At 41.3% G+C, this 23,704-nt stretch overlaps 1 protein-coding gene across 1 annotated transcript in view; it reads left to right on the top strand.

The window, feature by feature from the left end:
• The first annotated feature begins 4,946 nt into the window (after positions 1 to 4,946).
• The window catches only part of LOC126261545 (inter-alpha-trypsin inhibitor heavy chain H4-like), a 68,740-nt gene continuing 49,982 nt past the window's right edge, over positions 4,947 to 23,704 (top strand). The window contains exons 1-6 of the mRNA XM_049958550.1: positions 4,947 to 5,067; positions 13,003 to 13,169; positions 13,275 to 13,385; positions 15,333 to 15,471; positions 19,048 to 19,159; positions 19,704 to 19,864. Of these exons, the coding sequence (XP_049814507.1) occupies positions 4,948 to 5,067; positions 13,003 to 13,169; positions 13,275 to 13,385; positions 15,333 to 15,471; positions 19,048 to 19,159; positions 19,704 to 19,864 (810 nt within the window). The 5' untranslated portion in view covers position 4,947. The remainder of the gene's footprint in view (positions 5,068 to 13,002; positions 13,170 to 13,274; positions 13,386 to 15,332; positions 15,472 to 19,047; positions 19,160 to 19,703; positions 19,865 to 23,704) is intronic.

Here is a 23,704-nt window from a genome sequence, read left to right as displayed (position 1 = left end):
CATTTCAAAACCCTTCGTACATTTTTACGCTTTGGTTAAAACCTTTACATTTTCTTCTCCAAATTTACGCATAATCTTTCAGTATATTCTGTCGACTTCCTCTGCAATCATATCTTTCCTGATATCTTTCAGTCACTCCGATGTAACCTTTTTGCACTAACTACTAATTATCTTAAGATTCATATATTTTCATTTTCTCTCATGAGCTCGAGTATTTCTTGCTGAAACATATACTCCTTGTATATTCTCAAATGTCAACATGCTGTTTATCCTTACCTGGTTACGGTCTATGTGCGAACTAAAGTGCATAAAATACCACGCTGTTAAATAATGTTTCCGCATAGCTGTAGCTAGAAGAAGAGGAGAAGCTGTCGTAGCTTTTTAGACGTGTTACCCTGTGACTTGCGAAGATGATGAGTACTTGCTAGCTACAAACTAAATACTCACTGACGCAACAGATAAATTCAAGGAAGAGTTGATTGATGCACAGAAATAGGCGGCCTTGTGTTCGTGCCGTACCAACCTACGACCGACGCCCGCGCCTCAGTCGGAATACCAGTTCCGCGCCACACTCCGGCCTGCAGCAGGAAGATCCTGTTCCTCTGCCGCGCCTATGCCTTCAAGCAAATTGACGATGCTATTAGGGACAATCGCTTTCCTCCCGATAACGTCAGAGCGGTTCAGTTGTGGATGTAATTTCTTGCGATTTCGATGTTACGAGCAGAAATTCTAAGCGTACACTTGACGCAGATGTGTCAGATGAGTGTACTTTTTACAGAGACGCTCTGTCGGATTCTTTGATATGGATATGCAGTCAGATATGTTGGATATGGCCAATACTGAGAACTTAAGAAATCGTCCAGCACTATATATATTTATTTGTTAATTACTTACAGTTTTCACTACTACAGTTGATACAATACAAAAGTGAACCAAAAAACATTTATTATCTACTTTAAGAATTACATAAAAAAGTTGTTATACAAAGATATAAGAATTATTATTATACCTTGACAAAATTAATTACAAATTGCACCATGTGCTTCGAGACGATAACTGAATATAGTTACACTCTGAAACTCAAACAATAAATCGACAAATAAAGGATAAATACAGTTTCCGGATTCGTCCTTTACTTCTTCGTAGATCAGTCCCGTATTTAAGGTTGAATAACAAGTATACTGTTTTTATTTTACTAATTGTTTTGCATTTCGAACTAGTTTGCAGCTCACTGTGCCATCTTCAGGAAACAACTGACTAGTGTCTGGAAGGAACACAACTTTTTACGTAACTAAACATTTTGCTTTTAATATTGCCTAGTTTAATTATTTATTGTGCTTAATTTTGTCCATTAGCTAAAGCGTGATTTTAATTTTAAGAAACAACTTTGATGCGAGTGGTTTGTAAATTTGCTTGTAATGTTTGGTTACCCAAGAGCTAGTGTTACTTCCACAGGCTAGTCAGTTGTTTTCTGAAGATCGCTACATAAGTCGAAAAATCGTTTCATGTATACAAAAATCAGTAAATCAACAACAGAGTACTTGTTATTCAACCTTAAAAAGATAAATAATCAGCATGCAAGTAGAACGCTGCTTTCTGCCGAATGCCTGTGTGGTTTTAGCTCGCTAATGACGTGCATGTTTCAAGATTGTCATGTAAAGCGTAGATAGTCATCAGTTTGATCCAATGAAAAGCATTTGCACTCCCTCCTTTTACATGTCTTCTGTATGTAGTTAAATCTAGAAAGAGATTATAGTTCCAAGTGTCCAAATAGCAATATAAATAAGCCGCCTTGAGCGAAAGGAAACTATTCCTATTGTTCGTGCACATGACTAGTTTCAATGACAGACGCTACACCAGTTAAAAGTAGCAGATGTTTATTTTCCTGAGAAATGGCCGCATGTTTTACCATAAAGGAGGGAATTGGCGTCAGGAAGGAGAGTAAAAGGAAAAACTGCTTAATGAAACGCATATTTCTGTTGGATTACAGCATTCAGACTAAAGATGTACCGCAGCGACAGATTAAAACAGAGTAGCTCTCATCGTCTTGTTTACAAAGTTAGTCCAAGATTTTGATTAAGTATTTCAAGGGAATTATGAACACCTCAAGGCTGGCAGGAAAATTATTCTTAATGGTGACTTCTTCATAATGAATCTACATTAAAACAACGCTGTTTGACAAGAAACAACACCCAGGAAGAATTTATGGAACACCAGATACTTGAAACAAACCGAGTTCTCTTTACTGAACTCACTAATCACACATACGAAGCTACAAAAAGAAATTATTTTGGTAGAGGACATAGAAAAGCCCTGCAACGGAAAAGATTGCATTCATTGCACTGCATGAAGAAATAAAAGGGTCTGGAAACATTTCTTTTAAGAAATAATTCAAACATATGCTAATATTAATGGATCTTCGAGAACTAAAATTATGTATTCACAATCTAAACAGACTTTCGTAGTTACAAGACGATATAAGGAACCTGGTTCGGAAACACTAGAGTCGAAAGTTATTAGCGAAATGCGTTCTCATACCTCTGACAGTGGAACAGATGCAACGCTGCTGTTGTTACTAAGACTGTAGGGTACGCAACTTTTCAGAGGTGGTATTATGGACCAAAACAAGAACAAATGCCTCCTAACCTGGGCTCTAAAATGTTTCCCTTAAGAGCTACGAGCGCGTGTTTCTTTCGATACTGTGAAACAAATCTATTCTACTAAATAAGTGCCCTTCGCTCTTAAGGTGTGCATTTTAGACTCTATATTTACTGGACATTTTTTCCTTGTTTTGGTCCATAGTACCTTCTCCAAAAATATTAAAACCAAAGAGCTTACAGTAGAAGAGTTGTGTTTCACCGTATCGAAGATGAACAAGTTCTCATAGCTTTTAAGGTATGTATTTTAGAGCCCATGTTAGTAGACATTTTTCTTGTTTTGGTCCATTCTACTACCTGTCAATGTTGTCTAACCTACAGTGTTAGCTGCATCAGTACTGGTACGTGTATTCCACTGTCAGAAGTATCAGAAAGCTTTTCGCAACTCGGTCGTTTCCAGACCAGCGGCCCTTACCTCAGTTTGATACAGTTACAGTCTCCATCATCCCAGAAAATTTGTAGCACCATCACGGAATCACCTTGTATAATTGTTCCTGATAAGTTGACGATTCGCGCTGTGGCTGCTGGAAGCAGTAGGAGGCGAGTCTTACCTCTACATTAGGACTGCCGGTGGGAGAGGAGCACTGGGAGGAAAGTGGCACAACCTTCTTGCCGCAGTGCTGGCACCATTAACATATACTGCGCTTATACAAAACCAGATGTGATACACGCCGATACATTAGCAGCACTCGTATTGAAGTGGATGTCTTACAACTAACGTCAATTCTCTCCACTACTGGCGGCACCAGTAAAAATGGTCAACTAATCGTGGCCAAACTGTACCATTTAGTTTAATTATTTGCAATGTGACTTGTAACACACTTCCGTTAAAAGTTCTCCTTCTTCTTCTTCTTTTCCTCAGCGATCACAGGCCCTGTAGACCACGCGCTGCATCAACTGTTTGCTTCCAGCGCCTTCTAATTCTCGCAGTCTCTCTCCACCCTGTGGAAATTCCTAATGCAGCGATGTCCTTCTCTGTGTCATGTTTCCACCTTGTACGAGGTCGGCCCAATGGCCCCTGGAGAGTTCCTTCAAATGTTTTTTTGGTGATTCTGTTGTTTTCCATTCTAGCCACATGTCCAGCCCATTGCATTCTCCTACTTTTTAAATTCTGGATGATAGTGGGTTGCTTCATTGGCTGATAAACTTCATTGTTCTTTCGACTTCCCCATACGCCATTCTCCAACACAGGTCCTCAGATTTTTCTCATTACTTTTCTTTCGAAAGAATTCAGTTTTTCTCTTTCATTCTTTGTAAGAGTCCAAAATTCTGAACCGTTCAGTACTATGGGGCAGATGATAGTGTTGTATATCTTCATCTTTGTGGTGACTGACAAAGCTTTACTTTTGAGTGGGTTGCCTAGAGTACAGACATCTTGACCCTGAGGCTATTATTTCGTTTATATCCATTGTTATGATATTTTTACTGTTGAAACGTGATCCAAGGTATTTAAACTGAAGAACTTTTCTGAATTTAGAATGTTGGTCAATTTCAAGGTGAGGATTTGGGTTTATGAGTCGACCTATTTCCATATGTTCTGTTTTCTCTTGCTTAATTAAAAGCCCCATTTTGCTGACACTGTGCCTGAGAGATCTGTACATGTCTTTCAGTTCTTCTTCAGTTTCACCCAGCAACACTACATTATCTGCATAAGCCAGTCGTTTTACTTCACTGTATTCGAATCGGAGACCATTGTATAGATGTAAATTACCCTTCCGAAACACTTTCTCTAATGCAATCTTGAAGAGGACACTTGATAGAGCGTCTCCTTGTCGTAATCCTGATTTAATTGGAAAGGCGGGGGATAAATAATAATAGTCATTAGTAACATCATATACTTCATACAGATAATGGCGATTTCCGAAGCATACTTTTATGACGTCTCATTTCTTGTCGAATGCGTCAGTCTGAACTTAAATTTCGTTTCTTCGTACGTGTAAAACTTGTTGATAAAACGTGGATGTGATGTAAAACAGGCCCAGTACAGTAAAAGCAACGTATCTATTTAGCTCACTGTGGAGAAATTTTCAAATGATGTTTTTTTTAGCAGTTTCCGCAATGACGTTTCGTCTTCTCCGAGAACTGTAGTTCTCGATGCGTCTTCCAGTGCACGAAACCAAGTTGCTGAGAGGTGACATTTCGAGAGGTGATCGAGCGAGGTGTGTACAACTTGCGCCCATTGAGGAAGGTAGAAGCTGCAACTGCGGTCAGGTGCTTCCAAGAATCGGCGCCTTGAGACGTCACGCTCTGTGAAAGCAGATGTAGATATCGGCCGCTGCTGCTGTTTTATATGGAGGCGGCGGCGCCTTCCCGGCCAGTCGCAGACAGCATGCGCACCTGGGAGGCAGTTGTTGCCGCGGCGCTCGTGGCGGTGTTCGCACTGACCTTGGCCGCCGCTGAAGACGCGCTGGTGAGTAGACGACTCATTCCTCATTAACGTGTGTGAGGTAATCACAAGGAACTTCACAGCGTGCTCTGTCCCAAGGGACTTGCAGTACTAGTAGCGATTTCCAACAGGTGAACGAGATAAAATTCAGAATCATCCCATACAAGACCTCGTGTTTGCACCTAACAGTGTGTTAAGTACCTGAGTCACGCAGATATGATGTGCGTCCGTGAAATGGAGCATTCTGTTGTAAAGAATGAATTCCCTTCCTCCACGTACATTGACTTATTTACTCCTGCTGTATGAGACTTGTGTCGCAAACGTATCTGTTGAATGTAGGTGGCTGTAATGGATGTGTATGACGTCATGTTCACTCGTACACTGTGATAAATATTAGCCAAAACCTCTATCCTCATTGCTAGCCAACCACTAGTGGTGGAATTTTCTTCCAGCATCAAGATTCGAATGAAAACCTATGTCTCCGAGTGGGACACCACAGCGCACTCATAACTTCTCAACGATTTTGCGCTCTACGTTTCTTTAAAGTAATTGTCTACCGCCCTACACAGCAAGATAAATTCATTTAATTCTTTCGTATTTACTTGTTACGCTACACATATTTTTTTGGCAAAGGGTGTTTCAAAACCCAACATAACCCGAGGCGGTTTTTAAAACAACATCCTCCACTTTGTGAACCATCTGTACATTGTCCTATATCGATACACCCGTAACGCACTCGACCGATAGCCGGGAGAAGCACGGGCAGATCCCCATCCGGCCCTCACCATCGTTCCAAAATATGACCTCGTCTTCCTCCCTTCCTTCTTTTGCTCTTCCAGTCAGTGCCCTCTTGACAAAGACGAAGCGGCCACGCTACTCAGCTTTTTCGGCAGAGGAACGCATCATTGTTATAGCGTCATGTGATCACTCTCCTTGAGACTGTGAGGTGAGATGTGGCAATTATCTTATGACAATGACGCAGTGTGCCGACAAGTAACTTTAGGGTAACCGTTGTTCTTTCTCTGCTGACCAAATACCAAATCCTGGAGACGCAAATTACTTCGGCTATCGAGTTTCTAACTGGTTACTTCAGAATTCAACACCAACGCAGTGGGGGACTGATGACCTTCGCTGTTTAGTCCCCCTTACACATCCCAACAACCACCACCAACGCAGTAGCGGCGTCATTAACCACACACAGATACTTTAACTTTTACTACAAATGGTTCAAGATTGATTTCCGCCGGCAGAATCCGTCGAGGGATGAGTTGATTTATTTGTTTATCAAGTTCCGTGGGACCAGGCGAGCCAGAGCTACATGGCCATAGAACGAGTCACTGCACTGTTTAAAGAAAGCTGACTGGAAGGTTTATAAACAAAGAATTAAATAATTAATAAAACGTAAAAAGAGAGAGTAAAGGAATAGATAGCACACAACAGAGAAAAGTTCTCAACTACTGCGAAGAACTTATGTGCAGAATAGAAAGTTTATGCCTCAAGGAAACCTTTCAACTTCGATTTGAATACTTTTGTTTTATCATTTTCATTTCTACTGACGTTTATTCAGAGTTAAATTTTCTGAATATTACATACTGCTTTTGTAAGTGCTTAAGGAAATATTATCCAGGGGGTTGCAGTTTCTTCTGAAAGAATCACTATTGTCAACAACATACATAATGATGAAGGAATTCATGTATGACGCTGGCAGAGTTAGAATCCTGAGATACGTGAACAACGGCCTATACGAAGTCAGTGAGGCGACACCGTAGATATGAGTGACCACCCGTTTCTGGACGAAGGATATTTTTTTTGAGAGTACAGAACTCTCTCAAAATCTAACATCATAGGAGGTACAGAGTGAAAGAAAACAGAGTAAACAGACTTTCGCGTTTCATTGTCAGTGACAGTGAAGATCATACTTACAGTGAAGATAGCAGCATAACTTACAAGAAAGCCTTCCATCTTCCCTCCGTCCTAACGATTTAAAATGATCGATTTCATTGACTGTTTTGTGACCTTCTAACAATAAAATGTTCCTTTTACAAACCTTTATCTACTGCGTTTTGTTACATTTAAGAGTTAATCTCTGCTCTGAAAGCCATGTGCTGATGTTACTGGCTACCTTGTTAGCTATATAATTTATATTACGTTCCACGTCTTTTAAATAATACTCTTTTCATCTGCAAAGCGAGTAATTTTTGTGTTATATGTCATGTTTAATGGCAGATCAGTGAGGAATATCAAGAAAAGCTATGGACCCAAACCGCAACGCTTTGCTAGTTCCCTCGTTACATGACCCCTGTCACATCCAAACCTTTCCCCTCTTTGCGCACAGTGGACAAAATCTGCTTCCTAGTTTGCAGATATGAACTAAACCACAGACAAACTTTTCAAAAAAATGGTTCAAATGGCTCTGAGCACTATGGGACTCAACTGCTGAGGTCATTAGTCCCTTAGAACTTAGAACTAGTTAAACCTAACTAACCTAAGGACATCACAAACATCCATGCCCGAGGCAGGATTCGAACCTGCGACCGTAGCGGTCTTGCGGTTCCAGACTGCAGCGCCTTTAACCGCACGGCCACTTCGGCCGGCGACAAACTTTTCCCCCAAACCTATACTGTCACAATTTATGAAAAATTATTGAGTGGCTTACACAATCAAATGACATTTTCGGCATCAAAGGAAACACTTGCTGTCCTCAACCTATCATATAGCCCTACCAATGCGTCATAAATAAGCAAAAATGGCATTTTCTGCGGATACCCCGTTCCTAAAACTAAACATAGACTCTGATAGGAAACTGTGTCTACTGAGTCGTGCCAGTACTCTCCTCACACGGCTTTCCCAAAAACTTTTGAAAGCTCTGGTAGCAATTAAACTGGACGGTGATTCCTTACGTTATCTGTTTCACACATTTCATATTGCAGTTTCACTTTAAATAAAGTGATATCGCCAACGAGTATTTCAGACCGTCAGGAAACTGACCTCTGCTGAAGGATTGATTGTACAGGTGACTAAGCACAAAACAGATGAATGGTGTGCTGGTCTTCTTAGCCCTACTTGAAATTTCATCATATCCGCAGGCGTCATTACTCTTTAATAATGGAATAACTGATTTCAGTTTCGTCTTTCCTTGTTTTCTGTAGTTACATGTGATGTAATTTTCTAGGAATGTCAGCTTTCAGGAGTCCTTTATGCTTATCTGTAGCACTAAAATTTTGAAGCAATAATTAAATATCTAACAGTTTAATTCTCACAAAACAGATGTTTAATGCGTCGAGCACACATATATTCTGCCATGACACTTCTTTCACAATTAACTATAACTAAACTAACTAACTAACTCCGTCTACAGGCCGCAAGCGACCCATCGGGACCATCCGACCGCCGTAGCATCCTCAGGTGAGGATGCGGATAGGAGGGGCATGGGGTCAGCACACCGCTCTCCCGGTCGTTATGACGGTTTTCTTTGACCGGAGCCGCTACTATTCGGTCGAGTAGCTCCTCAATTGGCATCACGAGGCTGAGTGCACCCCGAAAAATGGCAACAGCACGTGGCGGCGGGATGGTGACCCATCCAAGCGCCGGCCACGCCCGACAGCGCTTAACTTCGGTGATCTCACGGGAACCGGTGTATCCACTGTGGCAAGGCCGTTGCCTTTCACAATTAACTATAAAGTTTTAATTCTGTTCCAAGAGGTTTCTATTCCGTTGGAGTAATAAATTGTTTCAGCGTGCCTGGTAACAAATCTCTTGCTCTTTTCAGTATTCCCTACAGCAAATTTTTGTTACTGGGCTCTTAGTGTCCTTTACATCATGATACAGCTCCTTTTTCCTCTTACATGATATCACTTATTAAAATCGGTCACTTATTAATGGTTCACATGTGCCTGCACCCTCTTAATCGGAAGACTGTAGGCTTATTTCCAATCTGATCTGCATTATCATTTATTGAACAATCTGCAGCGTGAACGAACGTAGGTAAGATAGGGGATGTTCTGCATAACTTCATCCTAAGAAAAGTGTCGTCCTTCTTCACGCTCTCATCGGAATTTGGCTTCGAATGAGCCCATATCCACCTACTACAGTGTCACTTTTAAGATTCGCTAACCGCCCCTTCGCAATCCTGTTTAAGTGTAGGCTGTGTCTAGTGACGCCGAAATTGAGGATTCAGCTGGCCCCACCAAAATGTGTGCCTTATCAGCAGTCATCAGCGCCTTTTAGAATCCCATATTACCTCACTTCTTAGCACGGTCAAGACGAGGTTTCCAGCTGACCTGCCCTAATGCTGCTTACTCTACACCTTTTGATGGGATTAAGCGCTGGAGGCAGCTAGCCGATGGACGGCTTTATTTGAAATATTGGCTCGATATCGTCGCAGGATCGAGCCGTACGTAGCCTGCTTTCACGCCTAGCAGCTAAACCCGCGGTAAAAATTATTAACCTATGATCCTGTGGGGAAATTGATTCTTGCATCATTAAGTAATGAAAATTTAAGTAAATTCAAGTTGCAAATAAAAGAAAATATTAATAAAGTGGTGAAAAGTGTTATATTCTCCTGAATTATTGATGCAGCCACCACCAAAAGGTTTATATTGCGAATAACTGATGATTCTTAGATTAGTTAATGGCCACGTCGCTGGAGACCTCCAGTAAAGAGAAGTACACTAATATAACACAGTTCTGATATTTACAGCGACAGTTTTCTCTAAAATACAAGAAAAGAGACAAATTAAAAAATGATACCTAGGTCTTAAGTGTGAATAAAATCGAGACTGCATCATTCTGGCAAACTCAGCGTTGGTGAAAATTGTGTCGCCTCTTTATTTCTACAAAAACTGTCATTGTTAATGTTACGGATGTTATGACATTGCACCAGACTATGCAGAAACTCTCGAATGCCAGTAGGAGGTTCATTACCCTATTAAATACGAGTATTACCTGTAAGGCGAATTGCTCGCCCCTGTGCACTTGTCAAAGACTGTCACGCTACCAAGTACCGTTAATGAAATGAAATAGATCAACATATCATAAAATTATAACCCTATTTCCTCGTTACCTACATTATCGTGCACAGCAAGGATGAAAAGTTTTCTTTCGTAACAGTCACAGACAATTACATTTTACAGACTAAACTTTTGTATGTGCAGCTAATTTCACAAAATATATGCGCAGTCAGTTTTCAGGATAGCGGCAAGGCCTCAGTACGGCAGGTATCAGCTGTGATATCTTCTACTTTCTCTGGTTCCCTCAGCAGTATGAACTTGAAAAATAATCTACCATTACGCAACACAGCCACCAACATTAAGCTCTGGAGCCCAATATACGTGTACTTTTGAGGAAAGGTGATAATGAGAGCGAAGGTGGGAAACGTTAGTACGAGACGTGTTTTTTAAGTAAGGTTCATTCGAACATAAGTACACAACGAAAGGTCATTTCAAAAAAGTAAATTTATTTTCAGAAAGTGCATACTTCACTTTATTTTTCGACATAGTTGCCAAGTTTGTTCAAACACGTAACATACCTCTCAACCAATTTTAAAATACCCTCTTCATAAAAACTTTCCGCCTGCTCCGATAACCAAGAGTTCACTGCCGTTTTCACGTTGTCGCCGTCATCGTAGTAACGATTGCCACTGAGGTGTTGTTTGAGGTGGAGGAATAGATGGTAATCGCTCGGCGCAAGATCAGGACTGTAGAGTGGGTGGTATAAAACTTCCCAGCCAAAACTGTCCAATAAATTGCCGGTATGACCTGCAGTGTGAGATCTTGCATTGTGATGAAGGACAATTCCCTTTCTCAGCATGCCGCGTCTTTTGTTTTGAATCGTTCTGCATACCTCTCTCAAGGTTTGGTAGTATGCTTCTACATTGATAGTGGTTCCTCGTTGCATGAAGTCGACTAACAAAATACCACGCCTATCCCAAAACATCGACGCCATGATTTTGCGCTGGGACAGAGTCTGTTTGGCCTTCACCTTTTCAGGTGAAGGTGTGTGTCTCCATTCCATGCTCTGTTGCATCGATTCGGGCGTGATATGTGAAACCCATGTTTCGTCTCCAGTTACGATCTGACTCAAGAAGCCGTCACTTTCTTCGTGATAACGAGTCAAGAACTTCATCGCACACTCAAACCTTTGGTTTTTATGGTCCTCTGTTAGGAGTTTCAGGACCCAATGGGAGCACAGTTTCCTAAACTTTAGGTGTTCAGAAACAATGTTATAAAGCACTGATCTCGACATGCCAGGAAATACGTTTGAGAGACCTGTTATTGTGAAGCGTCTGTTTAACGAATCCTGGCTTCAACTGAAGCCACCAAGTCGTCTGTAATCAAAGAAGGGCGACCAGAGCGGTCCTCATCAATGACGTTGTCACGGCCATCTTTGAATTCTCGTACCCACTTACGCACTTTGCTTTCACTTATAACGGAATCACCGTACACTTCGAAAATCTCTCGATGAATTTCTGCAGCAGACAGGTTCCTTGCTGACAAAAATCGTATCACTGAGCGAACCTCGCACGCGGCGGGTGAGTTGATAGTCTTAAACATTTTGAAACCCAGAACAGAACCGTACAGGTTAGCTATAGAGCTGAAACTGAACGCAGTTGTTCCCGAGGCATCCCGGTGCACGACGCACTTGCTCGTTGCGGTATGCGCGCGAACTACTAGTGTCTACAACAAAACGGACCTTACTTAAAAAAAACACTCCTCGTATTTACTTAGCTGAACCAACCCCTCGGTATCCATCAGCTTCGGATTACATTGCTGAAACCTACGCTACGTGGTGACCGACATGTTATTTGTATAAAATAAATGTGAAGTTGAGAAATTCATCTCCCGAATATATTAAATTTCATTTTGTATGTAAAACAGAATTCAATAGATACATTAACAGGCAAAAATCAAAACCAAAATTTAAATATTACATCGCGATACTCTCACTAGAACGAAGTACACCAGAGCGACCAACGATGTATGCGTTGATTTGTCACCGCTAGTGACGAGATTAATAAATGGTTCAAATGGCTCTGAGCACTATGGGACTCAACTGCTGTGGTCACAAGTCCCCTAGAACTTAGAACTAATTAAACCTAACTAACCTAAGGACATCACACACATCCATGCCCGAGGCAGGATTCGAACCTGCGACCGTAGCGGATTAATAAATGAAAAGAGCAGTATGTTTATAACAAAGGACAACTTTAGTTATAATGGAAATACGATATTGGTTCCTATTGACGATCACAAACGTACCTGCAACTCTGTCAGCCCTTCCTGCAGTTTTACAGACAAATAATGGTTTACCCGCAAATACTGCCTGCCTTCTTGACCGTTCCGAATTGGAGTTCGAAAGCTACAGTACAAGTTTCAATACTGACTTATTCGAACTTCTTAGGTACAAGGGGAAGCTTTATAGAAGAATAATAGAGGTGCTGGAATTGAATTCAAAATCCATATTTTATCTACAAACACTTTGGGATGGTGAGGCAGTCTTCACAATGTGGGAACGGTCAAATTTACCAACTCATTAATTATGTGCACTGTGAACCCCTTGATGGCGACTGTTTGAGTCGTAATCTCTTCTATAGCTCGAACCTCTTCCTGTAATTAACATCAGTTAAACGTTTCTTAATTCTTCACAGGAAGTTCTAGATGCTAGAAAAGCTACTTGTTGGCATCTGAGATGGCAATATGGTGAAGTGGTCAACTGCCAACAAAGAATCAATCAGTCCATTAATCAATTAAGTATCGCAGTCAATAAGATTACAGATCCACTAGAGTTGTGTTCCACGCAATTTTTTTTTCCTTTCTATAAAAACTGAGTGAATGCGGAGTAATTGAAGGTGAAAGTGGGGGAATTGAGGGAGAAGAATGGGACAAAAAATGAAGAAAATAAGGGGAAAGGGGGAAGCAGTGAGAAAGCTTGCTACAATACTGAAGTTGAGCCTTGTTTCAGGAGTATCCACCACCGGACGTGTACAGCCTCCATGTGGTGAGCCACGTGCGGAACCGGTACGCCAAGACTGTGGTGACCAGCAGGGTGGCCAACACCGCCAGCGTGTCCAGAGAAATCAGCTTCGACGCCGTCCTGCCGGAGACTGCCTTCATATCGGGATTCGTCATGTGAGTTGCAGACCAGCTAGCAGCGAAACTTCTCTTATGTGTGGTATCACGAATAACGCCAGTGACAGGGTGTGCACTACAAGGTGACGTGTTGTGTTGTTGCAGAGAGATGGACGGCAAGGCGTACGAGGCGTACATGAAGGGGAAGGAGGAGGCGCGCGAGGAGTACCAGCAGGCCGTGCAGGCCGGGCAGGGCGCCGCGCACGTGCAGCTCAGGTAGCGGCGGCTTCTCTCTCTCTCTCTCTCTCTCTCTTTTATTTTTATATATATATATTTTTTTAAATCTCATGTGACGTAACTGATAAGGTCATCAGTCCCTAACCTTACACACTACTTAACCTAAATTATCCTAAGGACAAACACACACACCCATGCCGGAGGGAGGACTCGAACCTCCGCCGGGACCAGCTGCGCAGTCCGTGACTGCAGCGGCCTAGACCGCTCGGCTTATCTCGCGCGGCGCGGCTTCTCTCACAGCGCTTAGTGTAATGCGTGGGCTCGCGTGTGTGGAAAGCTGAAATCTTGCCCTAAGGTAGATCAGCCTTAGCGCATGGTTTGAGACTACCGAAAATTCGCCGGCACAAAGGTAAAATATGGAAATGGCAACTAAAAAATATAATAATAAACAGCATTTTAGCAACAACGATGCTCTATATGGCAGGTGTAAGGGGTTATTTGTTTTTCAAAACGTTTGTGGCCATTTTCCCAAAGCACACCATGATAACGAATTATTCAGATATCAAGAATCTGGAGATATAAAACAACATATTGAGAATTGCCCATTTCACTTAAAGTGAAATCATAATTGATGTTACCTTAGCGTACTACATTGTGAAGACAATAACACACATATGAACCACATCGACCATATACGTGACTATCCATGTTTCGCAGTTCTTATTACAGGGTTCTAGGGGTTGTAGGCCACATTTTGCGCGATCGCGCGCGCGCGCGTGTGCGTGTGCGTGTGTGTGTGTGTGTGTGTGTGTGTGTGTGTGTGTGCGCATAAAAAGGAGAGACACAGACGACAGAGAAATGATTGGAAACAAAAATTTATTAGATCCTCGCCGCACCGGATTAGAATAAAATCTCGAGTTTTCAACGATCATCTTCATCGTCCTCATCAGGAGCAGCGGACTGTCGTTAACTGCTTGTGAGAGGGGCTTTTCTATATACTCTCATAATAACGTGAGCCCCACTACGTGCATCAGTTAAATTTTAGCTGCTGTTCCAATTCTGATTTGTACGACTTCTTTCGTGGCAGACACGGTAGGTTGCTGGGAAGGCATCTTTGTCTCACCAAACACAATTTGGTATTAATTGATGGGGCTGTGTTGAGCAACTGCGTATTCAGCGAACTGAAATTTTTAATGTATCATTCGTGTTCTGCAAAACATTCAGCATCTGATATTGCTTCCACGTTGCCAAAGGATGTTCAAAATTCTACGGACCCTGCAACCAAGTTAACTTTTGAAGCTGTATTGGAACGACAGCGATCTTAGACAGCATAACAAAGCCATTCCGTATCCATCGCCACTAATATTTATATATTATGGAGCAGTTGTTACCGAATAACGTTTGGTATCTACAGCAGTTTTATATCCCAGCTCCACATGTCACTACGGACGTAGTGGCCTGAAGATAATTACGTTTTATTGAATCCGGTTACCAGAATAAATAAATGTTAGCTGCTATATAGACTGACTGTTCTCGTTATATCAGAGACCAAGACTACCCTCAACAAGGTACGCGGTAACGAACTTCACCAAAGGACTCTACTCATTACAACTGAGACATTATAGGGGATATGCAGTGATTTTCGTTACATTTGAATCTCGAGTCTCTTCGAACCAGAGAGTACTCTTCTCCAACATGATTTTCAATCTGTGGCAATACCTTGCGGTTATTTACAATGATTGCTCCACTTGTTCTATCCAGGTGCCTATTTATTTCGTTACTCGCAGTTTTAACTTTATGTTGCTACTGTGATTTGCCAAAAATTTTGTTTTATCATATGCAGTTTGGGCACCATCTAGACCTTATGGCAGTGTTCTAACCTTGGTGGATGCACCCAAAGCATCTAAAATTTGGCATTAAAGACTTTGCTTCAAGGTTCCTATTTTGATCGAGAACATATAAAAATTTGCCTTATTTTTATTTTAGTGCAAGAGATTCAAACGTGGTGTCCGTGTCGGTGAACGTGGAGTCGCAGAAGAAGGTGACCTTCAACCTGACGTACGAGGAGCTGCTGCAGAGGGAGCTGGGCGCCTACCACCTGCGCATCAACCTCAATCCCGGACAGGTACGTCTGCTCTGAGTAGGTACATGCGAATTAAAAACCGCGAATACTCAGAGTTACTATCTAGCCGCGACTGCAAAACAGCGTGTGGAAACATGGGTGTTGAGCCATGATTTTTGGTTTCTTCTCCAGTACCTAGCATTAGTTCTGATAGTGCTAAAAATCCTATAGTTTCTTCTAAGCTGTCTACGAACGCTTCCATATACAATGGGAACTTGAAGAAAGTAACTTTCAATAAAATTGTTGAAGTTCTGTAAAGAGAAAGAAATCTATAAAGAGTTTTCAAAAAAGAAAAGAAACGCAAAGATAAAATTGAAAGAGCTACGAACGTCTGTAACTTGAGTTGTATGAAGGCTGTTCAACCCAGTCGATACCTAATGATGAATGGTATAACACAGACGTGTCGTTCATTACAACTACTGCTTAACTTATAAAATCAGGATGTGATTGCAGAAATGAAAGTTCGGAACAAGAGCAAGAACAACTGGGAAATGTGCTAACTCGTATTTTCTCCGAATAAGTTACCTTTGTGCATGAAACTAAAGACTACTCAGAAAAAAATCACAAGAACGAATGGAGTACGAAATAAGGAGTCAGGCTGTTTGTACGACAATCTGACTGGAAAGTCTGTTAGATTATAGATTAGCGAAGTGACTACACCCGTGCAGGGACTATCAATTTGACAGCCCGGGCCTGATCTGCAGCATTTGCACTATAGGGACAGAGTAATGACACCATTGGTTGTAATGGTTATCGAGAGATAAATAAATAATAGATAAAATTAAAATAAAAGCGGTATCAAGATTGCAGATGGAACAAAGATTATAAAAAAGTCTTGAACCTCAAGACTCCAAATTTGTTACGGAGATTAGCATCGCTCTGACTCTTTTTTTGTGGTCTTCAGACCTCAGACAGGTTGGTCTGACGCAGATCTGCATGCTGTTGCGTCATCTGCAAGCCTCTTCGTCTCTGCCAACTAGTCTAACCTGCATCGACGTGAACCTGCTTACTGTCGTCTAGCCACGGTCTCCCTCTCCACTTTTTATTCCCCCACTGCCCTCAGTTACCGAACTGAATATTCCCGGACGTCTAGCGTGCCTTATCATCCAACTTCTTCTTAATGAAGCTGTGTCATATTTTCCTTCTTTTCACGATCCGATTCAGTAGCTGCCCAGAAGTATCCATTCCACCCATCCAACCTTCAGCATTCTCATATGGTACAAGGTTTCGAATACTTCTGATTTCTTCTTTTCTGAGCTGTTTATCGTCCACAATTGAGTTCCGGACAGGACTACCTACTAATATCTTCAAAAAAATCCTAAATATTAAATTTATATTCGATGATCGCAAATTTATGAGTATCGCATTGCGTCATAATGTGAAAAACAATATCAAAAAAAGCAAGGTTCCGGGGTCTAGGCAAAGAAGAACACCTCTGTAACCGTAGCCGAAACGTTACTTTGTCTAATATTGCTTTTTACGCTGTGGCGCGGTACGATGTTCAGAAAAATTCTGTGTTAACAGACTGACTCCGAAGCCTACGCAGTTATTAAGTTGGTGCTTATGTTCGTAGCGTTTCTGTTTGGCACGTTGAAATTCCGGTTGTTATGGGTTTATTTATCGATTGTCATTTTTCATTTATAGTTCAGTGTTCCTATTTGGGTTTCTATTTTGTTATTTTGTCATATGGAGATAGTGTGTGGGGCTGTGAGAGCTATAAAACGGAATGCCAAATGGAGTAATTTGAACATTTCCGACGTATTCTTCTGTTTGAGTTCGATAGAGGGATGTCGCTAGCTGAGCCAGCAGGAAACTTTTTCACCATGTGTGGGGATAACGACAATGGGCAGAGAACTGCAAGAAAATGGTTTTCTCCTTCTAAGCAGTATCTTTTTGGCATTAATGATCTCTACGTTCAGGTAGACCCTCGGGATTTGATGAAGACCTTTTAACACGCATTAATTCACAATCACGATATACTCAAGAACTGGAAAATGTGCCGAAATGTGATCATTCGACCATTGTACGACATGTGAACCCATTGCGGAAGGTTCAAACATCGGATGTACTGGTACCATGAGCTCTCCCCTAACTCAAAACAAAAAATTAAAAAAATCAGCGGGAGGCCGTATGTGCGTCTTTGTTTGCTTGTCATCTCCTGGCTCGTGAACAACACCGACCCCTCTTTTAGTGTTACTGGTGACGAGAAATGGTGTCTTTATTCTAACAAAAGGAAATGAAGGAAATGGTTGAGCCCAAACAAAGTAGGAACATTCTGTACAAAGATGTACGCGTATCCATAAAAGACGGTGTGGTGTAATACGAATTGCTTCCTCGAGGTGTAACCATAACAGCTGACATTTATCGTCAACCACTGAGACGTCTTGCAGACGCAGTTCAAGAACAACGACGAGGAGGAGTGTGTGAAGTGATGTGATCCACGCACTCTACTAGATTCCCAAGAAACATTATACAGGAGTTGGGTCGGGAAGTCATTCCACACCGACCTTATTCAACTGATATTTCGCTCTCGGGTTTTCATCTCTCCCGCTCTTTACCGAACAACCTTCAAAGAACCTCCTTGCTCGTTGAAAATGCACTTCGAACATGGCTCGATGCGTTCTTCGCCTAAAAACCATGTGATTTCTACAGCTGGGAAATCGAAAAGTTACCTCAGCGTTGGCAGACTGTTGTAAATAGTGAAAAAACATATATTATTGATGACTAAAGTCTCTGTTATGTGTATTTGTTGTGTTTATTAAACTTACGGGAAAACCCTACGATCCTATGCACCAGGCCAATAATAACGAATTCGTCTTCTTCAGAAAATTTGTTTTTGCTGTTGTCAGTCTACAGCTTTTCTCTTTGCTGTCCAAATATCAAATCTCATCTACAGCTTTCAGTGTCTCATTTCATAACGTAATTCCCTCAGCATCATCTGGCTCAATTCGACTACATTCCATTACCCTTGCTTAGTTCCTGATAACATTCATCTTACAGTGTTTCGACGTTTTCCTACTCGTCGTCTTCGTCTCTTCGACTGAAGATAACTAGTGGGAAACTTGTCGAAACGTTGCCACAACACGACTCATATGATACCCCGAGAAGATTTCTTCAATGAAATTCGTAGAGAAAGCTTGTAATCCTGTATCTATCTTATAACCCTTTTTTAAGGGCCTATACATTCCGTTCAAATGACCTTTAATTACTCTGTCGTCCCTAAGAAAATTACAATATCACCGGCAAAACTGAAAGTTATTGTTTCTCCTCCCTAATCTTTAAAAGCGTTTCCTCCACTCATTAGCCAATGTACGAGTACTGACTAATTAACATTAGGGAAGTCAACAACATCGTGACCTTCATTATCAACCTCTGTGACCATTTGATGACCTTCGACTCCGCTTTTTGTACAAGTTGAAGGTCAACTTTCCTTTCACCTATGTTATCGCTGATACTTACAGACTATCCAATAGTGCTTTCCAGTAAACGTTGTGGAAAAATACCTGTAAACCTATAAATGGTGAAAATGTAGGTTTGCATTTATTCAGTTAACTTGATAATTTTCTTTCTTCACCACAGATCGTGAACGATTTATCGGTGGAGGTGCACATCAACGAGACGAGCGACATCACCCTCCTTGAAGTCCCCAGTCTGCAGCAGAGCAACGACGTCTCAGACGAAGAGAACTCTAGTGAGTACACCGCTGGTCTCAGGTTCAACACGCCACTAACGTACTTGCCACAATTATGGTAGTTTTATCCATAAACACAGGATCTGCTCATCCTTCGCTCTGAATATAGAGTATCTTTATCTTACTATTTGTCTTAGCATTTCAAATGTACCATCGTTTTGAGAACAAGGACTGATCAGTTGCTTCTCTACACATCCAGGCAAATTGAGAGTACAGAATCTTAAAATTTTATCAGTGGAATGAGGATTTCGTGAGGTCTGGGGATTACAGCTGTGTGGAATCGACATCTCGCCACGATATTTCGGCTGGCAGACAGTCTTCCATTTTCAGTTCAGCTTTACAGTGGTAAATTGACCTGAAGATAATTGCTTGTTTGCCAGCCGAAATATCGTGGTCAGATGTTGAAGACGTCCGGCCGAAATTCCGAAATCTCGTGAAGAATTCAGGCATTTTAAATTCTTGTACTCAAAAAAATTAAGTTCTTAAGTCTATTGAGATACTGGCACACGTGTGAATCACTCAAAATAGTAATGCCTACTCGCAGCTAACCCTCTGGCGCACATGGAGAGGCCTTCGCCCACGACAGCCGTGGTGCGGTGGTCTCCCAGCAGGGAGGAGCAGGCGGCGCTGAGGGTGGAGGGCGTGCAGGGACAGCTGCTGGTGCGGTACGACGTCGACCACGCCGCCAGCCCCAACCAGATACTCGTGAGTCACTCCTCTGCTCACTTCTTCCGTAGTGTAATGGCTAATCTTGTTCTAAGTGATATAGTTTGGTTTCAGGCACTTCTAAATGCACTAACTCACAAATGAGTACTAAATGATATGATAACCTTATGTTCTCATTTCGACAGACTGATGCCTTTCCACAACTATTTATTTCCCTTCGTCAGTCTACTAATTACGACTGCATTCCACATAATAAATAACCAAAACCCGTGTATTATATCCTGTATCTCCAGTATTAAATGAAATATTCGCCAATGCTTTAGGAGTTAACAGCGGTAGAGAGATCTTTCTTGCTGTAAGGGCTTTATGTATACTCTGATTAACACCTCTTTTATTTCATATTTTGCCCATATAACCGATATGCACTGTTCTCTTGTACACATCAGCCTCCGTATTCTTCGCAGTACCCATATAAATAAACTGTCTTGTTCGTATTTGATTCGCACTGACGAAATTGCTTTTAAGGATGCATCTAAGAATGTTCTATTTAATCCCTGTTGAATGTTGATATCAGCTGGTGTCTTCCTCTGAACAAGGTTTTTTGCCTCTAATCGTCTTTTGTGTTTCTTAATATCGAGCAGTTTTTGTTACTTCATCTTGTATTTGCAACTTCTTTTTACTTCAACTGAGAGGCACCCACTTGCCTTGCTCATACTGAGGCTTCAAGCAGTCAGGCCTGCAAGATGAGTGGTCCACCAAGCGAGTGGATTCATTCTTATTTATCGAGTAACATGAACGCTAGTACTCACACTTAAGTTACAAGTTATCCTCCTATATGATTAATACGCAACGGAAACACGCATCTGACTATCAGTAATTTACAGAACTCTGACTGTACACTGCGCACTGGCAATACCACATTTTCTTTCTTTTTTTTATTTAACGGCTTTTGACAACACGTGGCCACCGCACTGAATATGAATGGCGCACACATTATAAATTCGGGACATTATGACAACAAACAATTCGAAGGAAAAGTCCACCAATCCTTTTCTTTTCACTATCTTATTTATTACGATAAATTATCTAACCTAAACACACAAATTCGATAACCTACAACAATAACACATGAGAAATTCCGCCCAGTGGGCATGGCTTTACAATGGTGAATCTCTATATTATGGTCTCGTAATTATTTAACGCTACAGTGCACTTTCTGGATAGGATGGTGGATCTTTTATTATTTCTCACACTTCGACTCTCAGAATCATCATCACGAAACTATCCTCCAGACCGAGCAGTACAGAAGGAACAAGCATAACCCACTAATCTTTTGCAACTACCTTGCTACTCTCCCATGCAAACCACACATACCCAAATTACATGACATACACCACACTACAATATGAAATACTACACAGAGAATAGTCACAACATTATCACTTTCAGCTTTCCCACTTCAATTAATATTTATCCCAGTTTCACACGACACTGCCCCACTTCGTAATTATACTTTCCTACTATGAACTCTGGAGATATATGCACGTCTTTCTGTGCAATTCAAGCCAAGTGGCGTTGCTGGATAGACGGCCGACTCACCTTGCTTCTCTCTCAGAGTTTGAATCTAGCGTCACACGGAATCATATCACGCAAAGTAATATTAAGAACGTATTCATCACACACGCGAGTCCTCAACTGATACTATTGGACGAGTACTTCTCTTTATCTTTTGTCTCATACACAGTTTGAGACTCACACAGTACTCACCACGTGGAAGTACTCGTCTCTAATTTCAAGTCCTACACACGCCATTTCTTAAATATTTCAACTTATGGTACACACGCTATTTCTTAAATATTTCAACTTATTGTACACACGCTAGTAATTCAGCTTAACTTAAGCACACGGAAGTATTTCGACTTATTGCTACACGTGGTTTCATTGTGACCGTTGGTCACTTCCGAAGATTACTACAATCCCATTAATATTACCTGCCTGACACTTAATTCTCCCCACAAAAGTTCCTGAAATAGAGAAATTATTATTTCAAACTACTCTTAAATATTCCACATGCATACCATGTCTCCACTCTTTTGTCATTACGGAGCACAGCTAAAACAGGTCTTAACAGCACAAGATCCAGCGGCAGAGTGCTGAAACATGGCCGTTCTTGAGGTCCTCTCGCACCTTTGCTAAAGTGGAGGAGCACCTTGCTACCGAATTGGTCAGCCACATTTCAGGCGCTCAAAGCTCAGGTAAATTTCATGTCTTTGGTCCCACCAAAGGTGGCCAAAGGATTGCCTCAAAGATGATGATATATTCACATTCACCATGTGCGGTTAGCAGACGACCATACATTCATTCATTTCACAGATCTCACCAAACTGGATGCAGGGATTTACTTTGTGGAAATGCACATGTGATCAATCAAATAAATAAATTGTCATTCTTTCCCACACTGGTATCCGGCTTCGCTGTATTAATTGAAATTGAGTTATTTTACAAAAAAATGTGTTGTTGTGACAAAAATAATGAAGTATGTTGTACCTATTTTCAAAGTCGGGCGGTACTGTACCCTTTCACAACTGTCTCCTCCAACAGGTATTTATTCTGGGTTGACTGCTTGTTCGTATTTTTTTTTTCTTTTTCGGTTTCTTCCACGTGTTTCTTCATTATAGAATGTCAACTACGTCCGCAAAGCATGTTGTTGTTGTTGTGGTCTTCAGTCCTGAGACTGGTTTGATGCAGCTCTCCATGTTACTCTATCCTGTGCAAGCTTCTTCATCTCCCAGTACCTACTGCAACCTACATCCTTCTGAATCTGCTTAGTGTATTGATCTCTTGGTCTCCCTCTACGATTTTTACCCTCCACGCTGCCCTCCAATGCTAAGTTTGTGATCCCTTGATGCCTTAAAACATGTCCTACCAACCGATCCCTTCTTCTAGTCAAGTTGTGCCACAAACTTCTCTTCTCCCCAATCCTATTCAATACCTCCTCATTAGTTACGTGATCTACCCACCTTATCTTCAGCATTCTTCTGTAGCACCACATTTCGAAAGCTTCTATTCTCTTCTTGTCCAAACTGGTTATCGTCCATGTTTCACTTCCATACATGGCTACACTCCATACAAATACTTTCAGAAACAACTTCCTGACACTTAAATCTATACTCGATGTTAACAAATTTCTCTTCTTCAGAAAAGATTTCCTTGCCATTGCCAGTCTACATTTTATATCCTCTCTACTTCGACCATCATCAGTTATTTTACTCCCTAAATAGCAAAACTCCTTTACTACTTTAAGTGTCTCATTTCCTAATCTAATCCCCTCAGCATCACCCGATTTAATTTGACTACATTCCATTATCCTCGTTTTGCTTTTGTTGATATTCATCTTATATCCTCCTTTCAAGACACTGTCCATTCCGTTCAACTGCTCTTCCAAGTCCTTTGCTGTCTCTGACAGAATTACAATGTCATCGGCGAACCTCAAAGTTTTTACTTCTTCTCCATGAATTTTAATACCTACTCCGAATTTTTCTTTTGTTTCCTTTACTGCTTGCTCAATATACAGATTGAATAACATCGGGGAGAGGCTACAACCCTGTCTCACTCCTTTCCCAACCACTGCTTCCCTTTCATGCCCCTCGACTCTTATAACTGCCATCTGGTTTCTGTACAAATTGTAAATAGCCTTTCGCTCCCTCTATTTTACCCCTGCCACCTTCAGAATTTGAAAGAGAGTATTCCAGTTAACGTTGTCAAAAGCTTTCTCTAAGTCTACAAATGCTAGAAATGTAGGTTTGCCTTTTCTTAATCTTTCTTCTAAGATAAGTCGTAAGGTTAGTATTGCCTCTCGTGTTCCAACATTTCTACGGA

Source organism: Schistocerca nitens, chromosome 1, assembly GCF_023898315.1.
Source record: "Schistocerca nitens isolate TAMUIC-IGC-003100 chromosome 1, iqSchNite1.1, whole genome shotgun sequence".
In the NCBI taxonomy this organism is placed as follows: domain Eukaryota; kingdom Metazoa; phylum Arthropoda; class Insecta; order Orthoptera; family Acrididae; genus Schistocerca; species Schistocerca nitens.
This window is presented reverse-complemented; position numbering and strand designations above follow the sequence as displayed.